Source organism: Aquarana catesbeiana, linkage group LG06 (genome assembly GCF_042186555.1).
Source record: "Aquarana catesbeiana isolate 2022-GZ linkage group LG06, ASM4218655v1, whole genome shotgun sequence".
In the NCBI taxonomy this organism is placed as follows: Eukaryota; Metazoa; Chordata; class Amphibia; order Anura; family Ranidae; genus Aquarana; species Aquarana catesbeiana.
Window position 1 is genome coordinate 335,723,350 of NC_133329.1, and position 18,610 is coordinate 335,741,959.

General features: G+C 43.6%; 1 protein-coding gene across 1 annotated transcript in view; it reads left to right on the forward strand.

Annotated features, from left to right (window-relative positions):
* LOC141148076 (dynein axonemal heavy chain 11-like) overlaps positions 1 to 18,610 on the forward strand; it is a 1,034,097-nt gene that overhangs the window by 48,125 nt on the left and 967,362 nt on the right. Inside the window, exons 7-11 of the mRNA XM_073635228.1 lie at positions 5,204 to 5,296; positions 6,888 to 6,998; positions 7,109 to 7,450; positions 10,033 to 10,132; positions 15,549 to 15,760. Coding sequence (XP_073491329.1) covers positions 5,204 to 5,296; positions 6,888 to 6,998; positions 7,109 to 7,450; positions 10,033 to 10,132; positions 15,549 to 15,760 — 858 coding nt within the window. The remainder of the gene's footprint in view (positions 1 to 5,203; positions 5,297 to 6,887; positions 6,999 to 7,108; positions 7,451 to 10,032; positions 10,133 to 15,548; positions 15,761 to 18,610) is intronic.

An 18,610-nucleotide genomic window follows, 5' to 3' on the forward strand; every position in this document is an offset into this window, starting at 1 on the left:
TTCTGCTACTCCTCCTGAGTATGGCGATACCACACATGTGAGACTTTTACACAGCCTGGCCACATACAGAGGCCCAACATCCAAGTAGCACCATCAGGCGTTCTACAAGCATAAATTACACATCTCATTTCTCAACCACCTATTACAGTTTTGAAGACCCTGGAGTACCAGGACAATGGAAACGCCCACAAAATGACCCCATTTTGGAAAGCTAACACCCCAGCGTATAAGCTATGAGGCATAATGAGTCTTTTGAATGGTTAATTTTTTTACAGAAGTTTTTGGAAAATGTGGAAAAAAAATGAAACCACATTTTTTTACACAAAGTTGTCCATTTATAAGATATGTCCAACACACAGCATGTACATAGCTAAAAGGACACCCCAAAATAAATTCTGCTACTCCTGAGTATGGTGATACCACGAGTGAGACTTTTACATAGCCTGGCCACATACAGAGGCCCAACATCCAAGTAGCACTGTCAGGTGTTCTAGGAGCATACATTACACACAGAAATTCCTGCCAACCTATCCCATTGTTGAAGGCCCTTCATATTTCTAACACATAGCATGTACTGTACATACCAATTACAAACCAAAATACATTCTGCTGAGCAAAAGGTAAAGAAAAGATTACCTGCGGTTTTAGTATTGCAGTGGTCCACAGAGGAGAGCATCGGTCCAGGCAGCAGGCAGGTACGTGGACAGCGACAGCAAAATAGGCAGCAGACAGGCATAGTCAGTACAGGTAGAGATGTTGTCAGCACAGCCAAAGTATTAGTCCAGATAGCAGGCAGGAATGTGGTCAGCAGCAGCAAAAGGATCAAAGGATCGTCCATGCAGCAGGCAGGAATACTGTCCATAGTTAGTACATGCAGCAGGCAGAGGTATGGTCAGCACAGCCAGAGTATTTGTCCAGGGAGCAGGCAGTACCATCAAGCTTAGGGCATTGGTCAGGAAAGAATGGGGACAGAGGTAGAGGCTTCTCCCACCCAAATCGCTTTGAAGCCTCCGGGCAACCAGACCCTGTTCTGGGAACACAGAAAACCAAAAACTTTTTCTGAACTCAGAACACTATTCTGGAGCCCCTCACATATGTGAGACCCCTGTGTAGCAGGGTGAAAGATCAATCCATGGGGCAGGCAAAAACATGGTCAACAGGCCGAGGTCAGTGCAGGTAAAAGGCAGAAATAGATGGCAGAGGCATAGTCGATACAGTCCAGGGTCAGTTCACGTGAAAGGCAGAAACATGGCGGATAAACAATGCAGACGATAGGTAGAGGCATTGTCGAGAAACAGGCCAGGGTCAGTTCATATGGAAGACAATGATATGGTTGGTTGAGGCAGGGAAATATTCAGGACAGAAATTGAAAACGGGGAAATGGCAGTATTAGAAATATGGGCTAATAATTTTCCAGAGTGTGATATCGAAGCATTCTCTGATGCAAAGGCCAGGTTGGGAGGGACAGTCGGGACAATGGAAGCTGGTATCTTTCCTAATTCCTCTTTTGGTGCACACCTGCCATTTTTTTGGGCGTCGTCTTCCGGATCCTGTTGGTGGAATATGGTCCGGGAAATGGCGCTCATGTAGTCTGCTGACACAATCGGAGCGAATGCTTTCTGGCTGGGATACTTGCTGATAGATCAGGGCAGTGACAATGTCTTCAATAAACTTTATGAAGGTGGTGGGTGTTTCTGTTGATTTTTGGTAGATGATGAAAGAATTTAAAAGGGCCAAATGAAAAAAGTAAATTGCAACTTTTTTGTACCAGAAGAGGGATTTTCTTGTTGAAAGGGCTGCAACGTTTGATCATTTAAATCCACCCCCCCCATGAATTTATTGTACTCGTTGATACAGGAAGGCTTGCGAACGGTACCGCGTCTTCTGCGAAGTTCCACCGAGGTGTCATCGTGGATGGTGGACATGATGTACACATCTTTCCTATCCCTCCACTTCACAGCCAACACTTCCTCGTTCCTCAAGCTTGTCGATTCCCCCATTTTGTTTTTTCCTTGTTGTACCACAAGCCAAAGTTTTTTTTTTTAGATATAGGTGGCGGAGAAGGGGCAAACTGGTGTAATAGTTGTCCATGTAAGTATGATACCCCTTTTGGAGGAGTGGGAATGCCAGCTCCCAAACAATTTTTCCACTTATTCCCATGTACGATGGACACTCAGGGGGCTGGATCTGGGAATCTTTGCCTTCGTACACACGGAATAAGTGCACATAACCGGTGGCGCTTTCACAGATCTTGTTGAGCTTCAAGTCATACCTCGCCCTCTTACTGGGGATATATTGCTTGATTCCCAGCCGGCCTGTGAAATGCACCAGAGATACGTCCACAGATATGTTTTTGTCAGGGACATGAAGTTCGGCAAACTTCTTGGAAAAATAATTAATTAGGGAGCGAATGTGATATAGTTTGTCAAAGTTTGGGTGATTTTGGGTGGGGGGAGGGGGGGCACTGTGAGTTGTCACTGAAATGCAGGAAGCGCATTATAATTTCGTATCGGGACCTGGACATGGCCGATGAAAAAATTGGCATATGGTGGATGGGTTTGGTCGACCAATACTTATGCATTTCATTTTTTTTGTAAGCCCCATGTTGAGCGTTAGGCCTAAAAACAATTTAAGCTCCACCACTGTTAGGGGTCTCCATTCAAAAGGATGGGCATAGCTGGAGCTGGGGTTGGTTTCAATGAATTGTTGGGCAAAGGTTTGGTTTGGTCCATGATGCCTTGAGCCAATTCGTCAGGGAAAAATAAATTAAAAAAATCCATTTGGGAAAAACCTGCAGTGTTGACCTGCACACCTGGCTGTGCTGTAAAAGGGGGGATCGTGGCTGACCCTGTGGTAGAAGGCAGCCACAATGGGTTTGCCAAGGCATCTGGAAGCTGGGTTTGGGCCCTAATTCTTTGGCGTGCACTTCTACTGGGCCTTTCCTCCTGGGGTCTACCGCCGTTGGCACTGCTGGTAGCTGCCTGGTGTTCAGACCGTCGTCTTTTTGGACAGACTGCTTCCTCCTTTGATTCGGATCCTGATGTGCTGCCTTCAGGGGGCTCATATTCCGAACCAGAATCGGAATCAGAACTGAGCGGTGAGAGCTCCCCGTTGCTCTCATCGGTCAGACTGAGTATTTGGTATGCTTCTTTTGGGGTGTACACCTTTTCTAGACATAGTGGCTGACTGGCTGTATGTACTCTGGTGGCAAATACTCTGGTGGCAGCTGGTGAGGTAGCGGGTACTCTGGTGAGGTGGCAGGTACTCTAGTGGCAGGTGGTGAGGTGGCGGGTACTCTGGTGGCAGGTGGTGAGGTGGCAGGTACTCTGGTGAGGTGGCTGGTACTCTGGTGGCAGGTACTCTGGTGGCAGGTGGCGGGTACTCTGGTGAGGTGGCGGGTACTCTGGTGAGGTGGCGGGTACTCTGGTGAGGTGGCAATTACTCTGGTGGCAGGTGATGAGGTGGCGGGTACTCTGGTGGCAGGTACTCTGGTGGCAGGTACAGTCATATGCATACGTTTAGGAACCCCTGACAATTTCCATGATTGTCATTTATAAAAATGTGGGTGTTTGGATCAGCAATTTCATTTCACAGTAATATTTCAGTAGTGAAATGAGGTTTATTAGATTAACAGAAAATGCGCAATATGCATCAAAAGGAAATTAGACAGGTGCATAAATTTGGGCACCCCAACAGAAAGATCACATCAATATTTAGTAGAGCCTCCTTTAGCGGAAAAAACAGCCTCTAGACGCTTCCTATAGCCTGTAATGAGTGTCTGGATTCTGGATGAATGTATTTTGGACCATTCCTCCTTACAAAACATCTCCAGTTCAGTTAGGTTTGATGGTTGCCGAGCATGGACAGCCCGCTTCAAGTCACCCCACAGATGTTCAATGATATTCAGGTCTGGGGACTGGGATGGCCATTCCAGAACATTGTACTTGTTCCTCTGCATAAATGCCCGAGTAGATTTTGAGCAGTGTTTTGGGTCGTTGTCTAGTTGAAATATCCAGCCCCGGCGTAACTTCAACTTTGTGACTGATTCCTCAACATTATTCTCAAGAATCTGCTGATATTGAGTGGAATCCATGCGACCCTCAACTTTAACCAGATTCCCAGTACTGGCACTGGCCACACAGCCCCACAGCATGATGGAACCTCCACCAAATTTTACTGTGGGTAGGAAGTGTTTTTCTTGGAATGCTGTGTTCTTTTGCTGCCATGAATAACGCCCCTTGTTATGACCAAATAACTCAATCTTTGTTTGAGCAGTCCAGCACCTTATTCCAAAATGAAGCTGGCTTGTCCAAATGTGCGTTTGCATACCTCAAGTGACTCCATTTGTGGCGTGTGTGCAGAAAAAGCCTCTTTCGCATCACTCTCCCATACAGCTTCTCCTTGTGCAAAGTGTGCTGAATTGTTGAAGGATGCACAGTGACACTATTTGCAGCAAGTTGATGTTGTAGGTCATTGAAGGTGGTCCGTGGGCTGTTTTTGACAGCTCTCACCATCCTTTGTCTTTGACTCTCCAATATTTTATGTGGCCTGCCACTTCTGGCCTTAACAAGAAATGTGCCTGTGGTCTTCCATTTCCTCACTATGTTCCTCACAGTGGACACTGACAGCTTATATCTCTGGGATAACTTTTTGTAGCCTTCCACTAAACCATAATGTAGAACAATCTCTTTGTTTTCAGGTCATTTGAGAGTTGTTTTGAGGCCCCCATGTTGCCACTCTTCAGGGGAGAGTCAAAGAGAACAACAACTTGCAATTGGCCACCTTAAATACCTTTTCTCATGATTGGATGCAGCTGTCTATGAAGTTCAAGGCTTAATGAGCTCACCAAACTAATTGTGTATTCCAATTAATCAGTGCTAAGTAGTTACAGGTATTCAAATCAACAAAATGACAAGGGTGCCCAAATTTATGCACCTGTCTAATTTTCGTTTTGATGCATATTGCGCATTTTCTGTTGATCCAATAAACCTCATTTCACTACTGAAATTTTACTGTGTCCTTCAGTTATTTGATAGATCAAAATGAAATTGCTGATCCAAACACCCAAATATTTATAAATGACGATCATGGAAATTGTCAGGGGTTCCTAAACTTTTGCATACGACTTTGTTATCCTGGATCCAGCACCTCCTGATGGGAACTGTATGCTGCGGATTCTGTTGATTGCCTTTTCCTTTTTTAGGTTAAAGTGCTAGAATTGCTACGATGGTTTAATTGTTACTCCACACTTATCACACCTCCCAAGTTTTTAGTTGCCTCCGGGCAAAGTTTTGGGGTACCAAGCAGACCCTCACTTGAGGGACCTGCGAGGTGGGGGATGGGAAGGTCGACCGTTGTTGACCACATGTGGACAGAGTTTGTAAGTTTTGTTCTTTGTATTGTTTTTTTATGATGTACGCTGTTCTTTTACAACATGAAGTACCTCTTCACGATAAATTGCATGTGGGAATGATCTGGAAAGAGGTTATGGATGGGAGGGAGGCTTCCCTCAATGGTGAGGCATCCTTGTCTACCACCCCCTGGAGTGCGGACCTGCCCAAACCCCCTGAGTCCCTAATCTTTAATAATATCATGTCAGTGCACAGTATAATTTCCTGGAACGTGCGGGGCCTAAATTCTCCCACAAAACGCTCCCTGGTTTTCAATTACCTTAAAAAGTACTCATCCCAGCTGGTCGTCCTTCAGGAGACCCACTTGGTGGGATCTCAGATCTTGGGCCTGAAGAAAGCATGGGTTGGAGCACATTACCATACCACACATTATAGCTTCTCTAGGGGGGTTAGTATCCTGGTTCACAGGAAGCTCCCTTTCCAGCTCATTTATCTGAAAACAGACCCGGAGGGTCGTTTTATAATAATGCATGCCCTTGTGTCTAATAATCCCTTCATCCTGGTGGGTTTATATCTGCCCCTCCTGCTGATGTTGCAGTCCTTAACGTTTTTATGCAGAAGGTGATTACATATGGTGTTGATGATGTCCTCATCGTAGGTGATTTTAACATGACCCCATCTCCTGATCTAGATAGACTCCCCTCCGCCTCTTGGTGGGCCCCTGGCTTGGCCCAGTGGATGGGCGCGTTCGACCTGGTGGATGTATGGCGTTACTATCATCCTCAAGACAGAGGCCTCACCTGCCATTCAGCATCCTTCCAGGCGTTCGCGTGCATTGACTTGGCCCTCGCCTCCCGATCCATGATACGCCGGATCACTGAGACCAGTATGCTCCCAAGGGGGGTCTCGGACCATGCTCCGTTGTGGGTTGGGTTGGCGGCCGGGGCGCAGGGGGGTGCGGATGTGGCATCTGTCCAGGTTTTGGATAGAGGATCCTGCTATACAAGAACATATTCAGGAGGGGGTATGTCACTACTGGCTTGCTAATGAAGAATCTGCTACCCCTGAGGTCACGTGGGATGCCTTTAAGGCCTGGGCGGGGGGGCCTATATTTCCTACACAGCTGCTGCACACAAAGCCTCTGCACAATTGCTCACTGAGCTTGAGGGGGAGGTTGATCTAAAAGAGCCAGCACATGTAGCTAGCCCAAATCCCACTGTGTACGGGGCATGGCAATTTGCACTGCAACAGCTATCACTGCTAAGGATAGACGCGACACACAAATCCCATCTACACTTAGCCCAGAGGATTTTCGAGTTCGGAAACAAAAATGGCAAGATGTTGGCTTGGCTGACAAGGGGTCAATTTACAGTGACTACTATTAGTTTAATTAGGGCCCAGATGGGCACCATCCTGCGCACACCCGCTGAAATTAATGACCGCTTTCTTCTTTATTATAAACAACTTTACTCCACCAAAGTTTCTTATATCACCTCTGACTTACACTCCTACCTTGACTGAATTAACCTTCCTAAGCTTGATAACAAGACGTGTGCTGACCTTGACCGGGAAATAACCCTCGAGGAGGTCCAGAAGGCCATGACCCAACTTAAACCGGGCAAGACACCTGGGGTGGATGGGCTACCCGTAGAATTTTACACAAAATATTTAGACCTGTTAGCCTTAAAATGCTCTATAACGCCCCCAGAGCCAGAGTCCGTACCAATGATAGACTATCTGAGTCCTTCCCGTTGCAGAGGGGTACAAGGCAGGGATGCCCGCTTTCCCCTTCCCTCTTCGCCCTGGCCTTGGAGCTACCGGAGATACTCATTAGGGAGTCTGCCCTGGTTAAAGGACTAAAGGTGGGTCCGCTGGAAGAGAAACTCTCTTTATACGCGGATGATGCGCTGCTTTATTTACAAGACGCAGATGGCTCTCTTGTGGCGACTCTAGACCTGTTTAATGAATTTGGACATTACTCGGGAGTGCACATCAACTGGGATAAATCAATTCTTTTCCCTCTTGATCCCCTAGCACGCACCAATGCCTCAGACAACCAGTTGGTGTGGGTGGAACAGTTTAAATACTTGGGCATTCAGGTTAGACGAGATCCCAACAGTTACTCTGATCTCAACATATCTCCTATACTTACCCAACTTAAGGAGAAATGTATGGCATGGTCCTCACTGCCCCTGAACCCTATGGGGAGAATCAACCTCTTGGAGATGATCTTCCTTCCCAAATTTCTTTACGTTTTTCGGAATTCCCTCATCTGGATGCCCAACTTATTCTTTAAGGAGGTCAAGAAATGTATGGGTAGCTTTATATGGGGAGGAACGCTTCCTAGGATAGCAAAACATGCCCTGATCCTTCCGGTAAGATGTGGAGGCCTGGCTCTCCCAGATATGCGTGTGTACTTCTGGGCGGCAGTACTAGTCACTGTCAGGTGGTGGCTTGTGCGGTCACAGGCAAATGCGGCGGTCTGTCTGGAGGCGGCGATCCTAGGCTCCCTCCAGGAACTGGGGAATTTGATCTACCAGGGGCCTCGGTCCTATAATGCGTTACCTCAGTCCACTAAGACTACACTCAGGACTGTGGACTGCTGCTAGGACTATATTCATTTGCCCCACTAGATGGTCTCCTTTTACCCCGCTATGGGGCAATCCCAACCTCCTGCATCTCCGCACAAGCCCTGACCCTCAGATCTGGGGTAGGTATGGGATAAAAACTTTGGGTGATATTCTAACGACCAACAGACTGCTCTCACTAACAGAACTCAGGACCCGATTCCATCTACCTGGCTGGATATCATTTAGGTATTTCCAGCTGCGTCACGCTATAAGAGCTCAGTTCCCTTCTATCCCGAAGCTAGACATGGACCCGATAGAAGGGAGATTGGCCCTGGAACAATTATCTAAACCCCTGTCCACACTGTATTTTGACCTACTGGATTGCCACTCCCCTAGGATGGAGCGCCTCTGGGAAAAGTGGAAGACTGACATTCCAGACCTAGACAGGGAGGACTGGGATGACTGTCTCGGGGAGAGTGCCCAGACATTAATTTCATCTAAGGACAGACTGATTCAAGTCAAATTCTTGCACAGGGTTTATTTTACCCCCCAGCGGCTACATAGCATATATCCAGAGAGATCTGCTAATTGCACTAGATGTGGTGGAGAGGAGGGTACATTTATGCATATGTTCTGGAGCTGCCCTAGCGTGACCCGGTTCTGGTTAGGATGTAGTTAAGCCCTCTCGTGTTAGTGTTATTACCTCCTATGGAGGAAGCTTGGAAGCTTGGAACTGTATGCTATGTTAATGTTAATGTTAATATTCTACTAATCTGCATATATGATACTCAACCTTTGTATGACACCCTACATGTAATTTGTAATTACGTTTCTATTGTACTTCATAAAATGTATCACATCTATACTTTTTCTTCAATAAAAGAACAGTCTGTTCATGTTATAAACCTTCATCTTAATGGAGAAGTGGTAAAAGAACAGACATACATACTTACCTACCTGATGCAACATTGGTCCAATGCTGCAAGCTGTCCGCCACTGCCTGAGAACTGAACAGTCACGTGACAGCAGATCGCTCAGTTCTCGGGTCCACTCTGAACATAGAGCGGTGACTGTCAATCACCACTCTCTGCTCTGCCCCTCCAGTGCTCATTAGAGAGCTGGGCTGTGGAGCAGGCGGGAGTGGCTGGCTCAGGCTCTCTGTCAATTCGACAAGCTGAGTTAAATTTGCAGTGGGATCGAAGCAAAGCTAGGCTTTCAGGAGAGGTAAAAACATGGCTGGAACTTCCGTTTTCACTGTCGGTCTGAACGAGGCCTAAAGCTGGCCATGCACCAGTAGATTTTCGAACAAACGTTAATATAAATATTCATAGGAACATTTGTACGAAAATTCTCAGTACATTCGATGACTTGGCGTATGTCATTCGAAAGTACTTAAAAACTTTCAAAAACATTCACTATTAGAAAAGTGTTTCTTTCGTTAGAGAAACATTTTCCATCTGCTTCCTTCAAAACCTCCCACTGTCACTGTAGTCAAAAAAGAAAGAATTTGACATCACTAACAATCTGAAAATTAAACCAATGTTTATAAAATGAAAAGGTACTAATTTCTACTAGTGTATAACCAGCCTAATTTACCTCTAGGTGGTGGTGGAGTGTTTCACCTGGGAAGACACATATGAAGATTATTTGGGAAACATTACATGTACTGTAGCTACCTAAAGATGTTTGCTATAAAATTAAAGTTTTTCTTTTTCACCTTCACTTGTAATGGACTTTTGATGGTAATATACTTTGATTTGGAGGTTTTACGCTTTTTTTTAGTACTATAGTCAAATGGCAAAAATATGAATTCTGGTTGGATGCTATGAATGTTTTTTCTTTGCCTCATTTAATAAAATGTTTTTAATTTAACTGGTTTTGCACCTTACCAATGCTCTGTAGAGAAGCACCCCCCCTGCATTGCTACCATTCATAAAAATAGTTTTCACATATCATGTACCATTGGTCTAAGCACACTAAATATTTAAAGGCATGTTATGTGATTGATTGCACTTTGTTTTTAGAACAGGGGCCCCTATTATCATATTGTTTTATTAAAGATGGGATACACTCAGAAACTGAAATGCATATTTTATCTCTTTATTCTACAGTTGCAGACTGCAGAATTCCAAAAAGTGATTGATAAACTGCAAGAAAAGAGGAGCAGTTATTACACTGGTTTCATGGATTTGATCAATAGAGTGGATGAAGGTAGCACAATGTTTGTTATCACCAAATTCATAGCATACATTAAAGAAAAACTGCAGTTTATAGTACAAAAAACATTCCTCTAGCTTCTAATGGCTGGGCAGTTAGGGCCCCTCCACATTTGTGTGTTGAACAGAAGCTTTTTTTTTTTTAATACATTTTGTTTATCTCACATGGTCAGTTTACAAGCAGTACTTAGAGGTTTTCTTTAATTTTTCTTTTTATTGTTACTATAAATACCAGTCAGCATTTAATGACTAAATAGGTATTAAATACGGACTGGTAAAAAAATAGTGTTTATAAAGTGTTTATTCTCAATCATGAAATATAAAAACGTAATGCACACAATATATAGTAATGCCCCGTACACACGGTCGGATTTTCCGACGGAAAATGTGTGATAGGACCTTGTTGTCGGAAATTCCGACTGTGTGTAGGCTCCATCACACATTTTCCATCGGATTTTCCGACACACAAAGTTTGAGAGCAGGATATAAAATTTTCCAACAACAAAATCCGTTGTCGGAAATTCCGATCGTGTGTACACAAATCCAACAGACAAAGTGCCACGCATGCTCAGAATAAATAAAGAGATGAAAGCTATTGGCCACTGCCCCCTTTATAGTCCCGACGTACGTGTTTTACGTCACCGCGTTTAGAACGATCGGATTTTCCGACAACTTTGTGTGACCGTGTGTATGCAAGACAAGTTTGAGCCAACATCCGTCGGAAAAAATCCTAGGATTTTGTTGTCGGAATGTCCGAACAAAGTCCGACCGTGTGTAGGGGGCATAACAGGTTCATATCACAGCATATATGTTTATAAGATACATGTCATAATGGTGGATTAATCAGGTGCTATGATAAGGCTAAGAGCCCAATCATACTTTTCTGCAAACATTACAGTGTAGAAGTTCATCAAGGACCCATAGGAAACAAATGAGTAGATACAGTCTTATACACATCAATTACTCACATGAGGCGCCGTATAAGCTAATTTATTTTTGTAGGTCCCCAGTGAGGGCCCACACACAAACAAAAAAACTACCTTTTTTCCCTTGTGTTTTCACAAGTACTATAAGTGTTGTGGTACATTAATGGGTCAGGTGTGATGTTTACTGCATGGTTGTGCATTGGAGGTCTTAAAAACAAATGCACCACACATAAAGGTGTGAAGCCTGTCTGTGTGGTCAGCCCATTTTTTTATTGATAAGAGCATAAAACATATTCAGTCCATAAGAAATGTATCATAATATATATATATATATGGCATCCAGTTTTGGAACACACCTCCCTGCCAATGCCTGCTTTCTCAGTATTCTGGCATTAAAAACTTTAATTCAAATATATTCCTCAATAACTACAAAGGATATTAATCCACTTTGTGTAACAAAATGACTTGACAAACCCAGGCATTAACTTGTAAAAGTAGAAGTGACATCATCACTGTTTTGTACATCACCTGTGCAGAGAGTAGAGCTGTGGGAGTTGCCCAGCAGGCCCACCCACTACAGGCTGCCTGCAGAAAACTACCAGCCAGGCCGCGATGACATCACTCCTGCACATGCATGCGAGTCACTTTACCATGTCACACAGAGCGGGCCATAAATGTGGTCTGAGCTGCGCATGTGTGACACAGACTACATTATCGCTGACAGGCCGGGGGAAGCAGTTATAACAGAAAATACCACTAGGGTCTCTTCTGATATACAAACCCTGCCTGTACTTCTTCAAGCAGCCTCTCCTTATTATACACTACCGCAATAATGTTTTTTTTTTTAATATAAAAGATCTTTTGCTGCCTCTATCATATACATTGGGGTAACATAGTTACATAAATAGTCTGATTGAACAAAGACACAAGTCCATCGAGTTCAACCACTAAAAGGGAAAAAAGAATTTGCTCCAGCAGGGGAAACAATTCCTTCCTGATCCCCCAAGACGCAATTGGACATTCCCTGGATCAACTTTACCTATAAATACAGTGGTACCTCGGTTCACAAACTTAATTCATGAAAGGACTCTGGTCGCGAACCGAATTGGTTGCGAACCGACGCAAATTTTCCCATAGGGTTTCATGTAAATCAGGTTAATCCGTTCTGAACTTTTTTTTTGGTTTATATACTGTATACAGTAAAATTATGAAATGTATGTGCAAAATAAAGGATTTTAAACATATATTACATATGGTCTTTTACATTAAGCTGACCTCTCATGTGTACATCTGAAAAGAAGAAAAAAACTATAGCTCCTCTTTAATACTTGTTTGAAACAATCCCAAACCTCAATTTAAATTACTAATCTAGGGGCCAGAAAACAGCACTGTGCATCCAGGAAAAGATCATCTGAGAGCATGATAAATTTGAAGATTTCATATGAACTTTTTTCCATGATTTCCAATCAGGTGACCCCACCCTCATTATAGTCAGGGGGCAGAAACCCCTATCTGAGTGGACAGGTTCTCCTAAGACTCTCATCTTGCATTGCTCTTCTCAATATGAACGTGTCAGAGCAGGGCCGCGGCTCGTGTTTGTGAAAGCGGAGTTCGTGAACCAAAGCTAATTTTTGTGAACTCTTCTGTTCGAGAAAAGTTGTTCCTGAAAAGAAGCGTTCGTGAATCACGGTATCACTGTATAAGTATTAGTACTAGTATTAGTATTATGTACATTTTGGAAAGAATCCAGGCCTTTTTAACTCTTTCATGACTAAGCCTATTTTTGAAATTTGGTGTTTACAAGTTAAAATCCATATTTTTTGCTAGAAAATTACTTAGAGCCCCCAAACATTATATATATATTTTTTAGCAGAGAATCTAGAGAATAAAATGGAGATTGTTGCAATATTTTATATCACACGGTATTTGTGCAACGGTGTTTTAAACGCACATTTTTGGAAAAGGGACACTTCCATGAATTTAAAAAAATCCAAACAAGTTACCCCAATTTTTTTGTATAATGTGAAAAAAGATGTTACGCCGAATAAATAGATACCAAACATGTCACGCTTTATAATTGCACGCACTCGTGGAATGGCGATAAACTATGGTAGCTATGAATTTCCATAGGCAACGCTTTAAATTTTTTTTACGGTTACCAGGTTAGAGTTACAGAGGAGGTCTAGGGCTAGAATTATTGCTCTTGCTCTGACAATCGCGGCGATACCTCACATGTGTGATTTGAACACCGTTTACATATGCGGGCGTGACTTCCATATGCGTTTTCTTCGCTGCGCGAGCTCGCGTGGACAGGGCGCTTTAAAAAAATTTTTTTTTTATTTATTTTATTTATTTTTATACTTATAAATTGTGTTTAAAAAAAAAAAAATGTTTTTTTTTTACTTTTATTGCTGTCACAAGGAATGTAGACATCCCTTGTGACAGTAATAGGTGGTGACAGGTACTCTTTATGGAGGGATCGGGGGTCTAAAAGACCCTCCTTTGCACTTCAAAGTATTCAGATCGCCGAAAACTGCGATTCTGAATACTGTGTATTTTTTAAAATTCGGCGCCATTGGCAGCCGAGTAAACGGGAAGTGACGTCATGACGTCGCTTCTGCGTTTACATTGAGAAGGCTGGAACGAAGCCGCCCACAGCTTCGTTCCAGCCCACCCACAGCCGCCGGAGGCAGCCGATTGGACACCGGGCCTCTCGATCGCACGGGAGGCCCAGTAAGAGCGGCGGGAGGCAGGGCGTCCCCTCCCGCTCCTCCGGTATAACAGCCAAGCGGCTTTTAGCCGCATCGGTTGTTATATACAGATAGCCGATCGCCCGCTCAAAACAACGGTACCGGGATGATGCCTGCAGCTGCGGGCATCATCCCGGTATAACCCCTGAAAGCCGAGTATGCACATCTGCGTACAGTCGGCGGGAAGGGGTTAAAATCAATCTACTGAGCTGGCCAAAACCATCTCTTGAGGGAGTCTATCCCACATTTTCACAGCTCTTATTGTGAAGAAACTTTTCCGTATTTGGAGATAAAATCTCTTTTCCTCCAGATGTAAAGACTGCCGCCTTGTCCTCTGTGATGACCTTAACGTGAATAACTCAACACTAGGTTCACCATATAGTACGCTTATGTATTTATACATGTTGACAATATCCCCCCTTAATCTCCTCTTTTTTAAGAGAGAATAAATTCATTCCCCCTAATCTTTCCTCATAGCTGTGCTCCTCCATGCCTCTTATGAGTTTGGCTGCTCTTCTCTGCACCTTCTCCAGTTTCCCGATAACCTTTCTGTAAACTGGTGCCCAAAACTGAAGTGCATATTCCAGATGAGGTCTTACTAATGATTTGTACAGGAGGAAAGAGAGCATATGTTGGGGGGGGGGGGGGGAGATGGGGGGTAGCCAGCATGAGAAAATAATTTTTTAGCCTTTATTTCTTCACACCTCATTCAAATGATTGAAATAGCTTGTAATGGCAATTAGCTGCAACACTGTCAACCTGCACAATGATTATATGGGTGGTATATTTTAAAAAGTCTACAGAGCCAAGAAATTAACCTGGCTTCATGCGTTGAATTGAATTTTTCACTACAGAGACCCAAGCTGCCATTGCTAACTTGTTTTTTAATGAGACCATGTCATAATCTTCTACCCTGACAACACTACTTAGGTAAGCAGTTTGTATAAGGAGTACTTACAGATGCACTGTTTTCTGCAGCAGCTTGAGAGCTCTAAGTAAAGATATCATAGCCACAATTGTGCCAGAAAATTCCCACTTCTGGAGTGAATGATAACGGTGCTGCAACAGTCCCTATTGCTCTCAGTAGTGCAACCAGAAAGGAGATGACAGCCCAGGAGTTTGCGTCATTAAAACCTAGGCCACCACTGTTAGCTCCCATGTTTCTGTCCTCCCAGTTCTATGGTAGGATTGCCTCTATATAGTAAAGATTGTCCAAAGTAATCTAGCATAAATACCACAGTGTCCTGCAACAACATAATATAATGTTTTGGCTTACATACTTCCAACCTCCTTACAAACCATCAGGAGCTCATTTACCTGCAGTGGTTCTTTAGAAGGAGATCACCCAATCAGATACCTTTTACGGTCAAAATATAAGCTGGAATCTGGTTGTTATCACATTGTCTTTTACTTTACCCACTGACTTGTGTTACCCCTTATGCTTATTGGCATTCCATTTATGGTTGAGTAACATGTCTATGACTCTGCCAGTACCTGTACAAGAGCATTTCACTCTTCTTGTCACAAAATTTTGCTGTGTGCAGCAGGAAAATTGAGATTTAAATACAGACGCAGGGGGTTGCAGCAGATAGATTTCCTCACTGGAGTCACCAAGACGTAAAGGAAGCTAGTGTACACTTTATTTGTAGAGATTCTACAATAAACAAAATACCATTTTTGGTAGATTAACAATTTAAAAGTACAATCTCTGACTGTACATTTTGTTTTACTGCAGCTTTTACAGAAGCACAAGAGATTGAACTGTATCTTAAGCCTTTAAAGTTTTACATTGCCCACCTGGAGGAATCAAACTTCCCAGACATTGAGGATTTCTTGTTGCCTCTATTCCATACCATATTCCTAATATGGACCAATTCCCTCTATTACTGCACCCCTCAACGCATCATTGTACTTTTGCAAGAGTTCTGCAACCTTCTTATTGACCGGGTAAGAACACTTTGCTCTTTATGATTCAGCTGAGAACTTTGGGCCTGATTTTTAAACAGGATTGTTTGTAAGATTCAGAATCTCTACCTTATAGTTTTTTCAACAGTGTAGTCTTATCTCTCAGAGATGGTTGATCATTCAGTATCTTCTCCATTGTTTAAAAATGTCCCCAGACCAGAAGTTTTATACCAACAGACTACATACCTCCTGCCACAACAGAGTGCTGATTAAAGGCTCTCATAAAGCTGTCAAATAACAAACATGCTGCCAAGACATCATGGAAGAAAGCTAAAATGTCTCTTAATTGACAATTTATACTCTATCAGCAGCCCACAGAATGTCTGTCTTTGGCACTGGGCCCACGTAGAAAAGGACTCCATGGAGGTCCAAAGCCATATTTACTGCTCTGAGAATGCAAGTATTTAGCTTAATAAGACATATATGCACCTTTGAGAGGTAACACTGCACTACTGCAGCATAATAAAAACTGAAACTCTGAAGCCAAGATGCAATGTTCTAAGGTGTTTTTTTTAGAATGGAACAAATGAAAATTCAAGGTTCTGTCTATAACAATCAATCATATTCCTGCTTTTGGTTTATGACAAACAAAAGAACAGTTACAGCTAAAAGCTGGCTGAATCCTGTGGACAGAGGCATGTTATTAGCAAAATCACATTAACCAATGCTATGATGACTCGAGACTACGACCTACATAATGCAGAGGCATCTTCATACTGGAGTGTGGGTATACAGGTGCATCTCAAAAAATTAAAATATCATCAAAAAGTAAATTTATTTCAGTAATTCAGTTCAAAAAGTGATAGATTTATTACACACAGAGTGATATATTTCAATAATTTCTTTCTTTTAATTTTGATGATTATGGCTTACAGCTAGTGAAAACCAAAAATTCAATATCTCAGAAAGTTAGAATATTACATAAGAACGATTAAAAAAAAAGATTTTTAATACAGAAATGTTGGCTTACTGAAATGGATGTTAATGTACAGTATAGTATGCATTTATTACTTGGTCAGGGCTCCTTTTGCATGAATTACTGTGTAGCGGTACCCCCATGGGGGCGCTGAGTGTAGTAGTTCCACCTGTCACCCTGCCCCAGCCTGGCATTCACTTCCAGTCACTCTCCAGACAATGAACAGTCCATCAGCTTTGTTTTTGTTATTTTATTGAGGGATTAAACTTGGATGGGGTAAAGGGATTATGGAATGCCCAGAATCAATAGTTTTAAACAATGAGATGATTGATTGGAACATCTATTCACATTCTCTAAAGCGCCAGACTTCTCCAGGACAACGCTTATTTGTAGACTGTTACTTTCTCTCCTGTGCAATACTTGGTTCCTGGCACAGCTAGCACATGGTTGGGCCCAACTCTGAATTAAGCCCAACTTCAGGGATTGCTGGCAGGGACCACGGGCCCCTTTGGTGTAGCAATCAATGATGAAAGAAAGTCTTTTAGTGTTAGCTGTATTGAGGGGGACTACTGATCCCATTCATTCCTGTGCAGGCTCTGATAGCCCTCCTGGCTGCAGCCACCTGACTTCATTGCCAGTAACATCACAGTCTCTCCCGTGGTTCTACATCCACTCCTGGCATGTCTCTCCCAGCTGGTGGATCCCTCCTAAAGACTTGCCCGGCAGTGTTCCCCGCTGTCCCCTCCTGCTCCTGTTCAGGACACCCCTTGGGTTGTGTGGGGTTCCTTCACAGCTCCGAGCCCCTGGCCCAAGGTCACCCCTCCCAGACTGGGGTGCTCCCTTCAAGGCCCCGACAGCCTAACACTCCATCTCTCAGTTCTTCCACCCAAACAACTCCTCTCCAGCTGGGCTGACCCAAGGTATTTAAGGAGGCCTGCCTCCCTGCCAATCTTAGTTGGGGATTGGTCAGGGCTCCTTACCACACCCCAGACAGCTACACCTCTCTTCCCCTCCTCTGCCTCTAGAATCTTCTAGAGGTCAGAGGGAGGTAACCGAAAGGTGATGCTATCTGTGAGTCACCAGCCTACACTAAACCAATCCCCGGCCCCCAGATCAAAACAAACAGGCCTACCTTTTAGCTAGGCCTGCCTAAATTTACCTGCACTGGCCAAAAAAAATAACTCTAGCAACTACCTAAGGTAGAGGGTGCTACAACTGCATCAATGCGATGTGGCATGGAGGCAATCAACCTGCGGCACTGCTGAGGTGTTATGGAAGCCCAGGTTGCTTTGATAGCAGCCTTCAGTTTGCCTGCGTTGTTGGGTCTGGTGTCGCTCATCTTTCTCTTGCCAATACCTCACAGATTCTCTATGGGGTTTAGGTCAGGCGAGTTTGCCGGCCAATCAAGCACAATGATACCATGATCATTAAACCAGGTTTTGGTACTTTTCACAGTGTGGGCAGGTGCCAAGTCCTGCTGGAAAATAAAATCAGCATCTCCATAAAGCTGGTCATGATGTGCTCTAGAATTTCCTGGTAGAGAGCTGCACTATGGCTCCCCAAATCATCACTGACTGTGGAAATTTCACACTGGACTTCATGCAACTTGGATTCTGTGCCTCTTCACTCTTCCTGCAGACTCTGGGACCTTAATTTACAAATGAAACGTAAAATTTACTTTCATCCAAAAAATGGACTTTGGACCACTGAGCAACAGTCCAGTCCTTTTTCTCCTTAGTCGGAGTAAGATGCTTCTGATGTTGTCTGGTTTAGGAGTGGCTTGACACAAGGAATGCAACAGTTGTAGTCCATGTCCTGGATACATCTGTGTGTGGTGGCTATTGAAGAACTGACACCAACCGAAGTCTACTCCTTGTGAATCTCCCCCAAATTCTTGAATAGCCTTTGCTTTACAA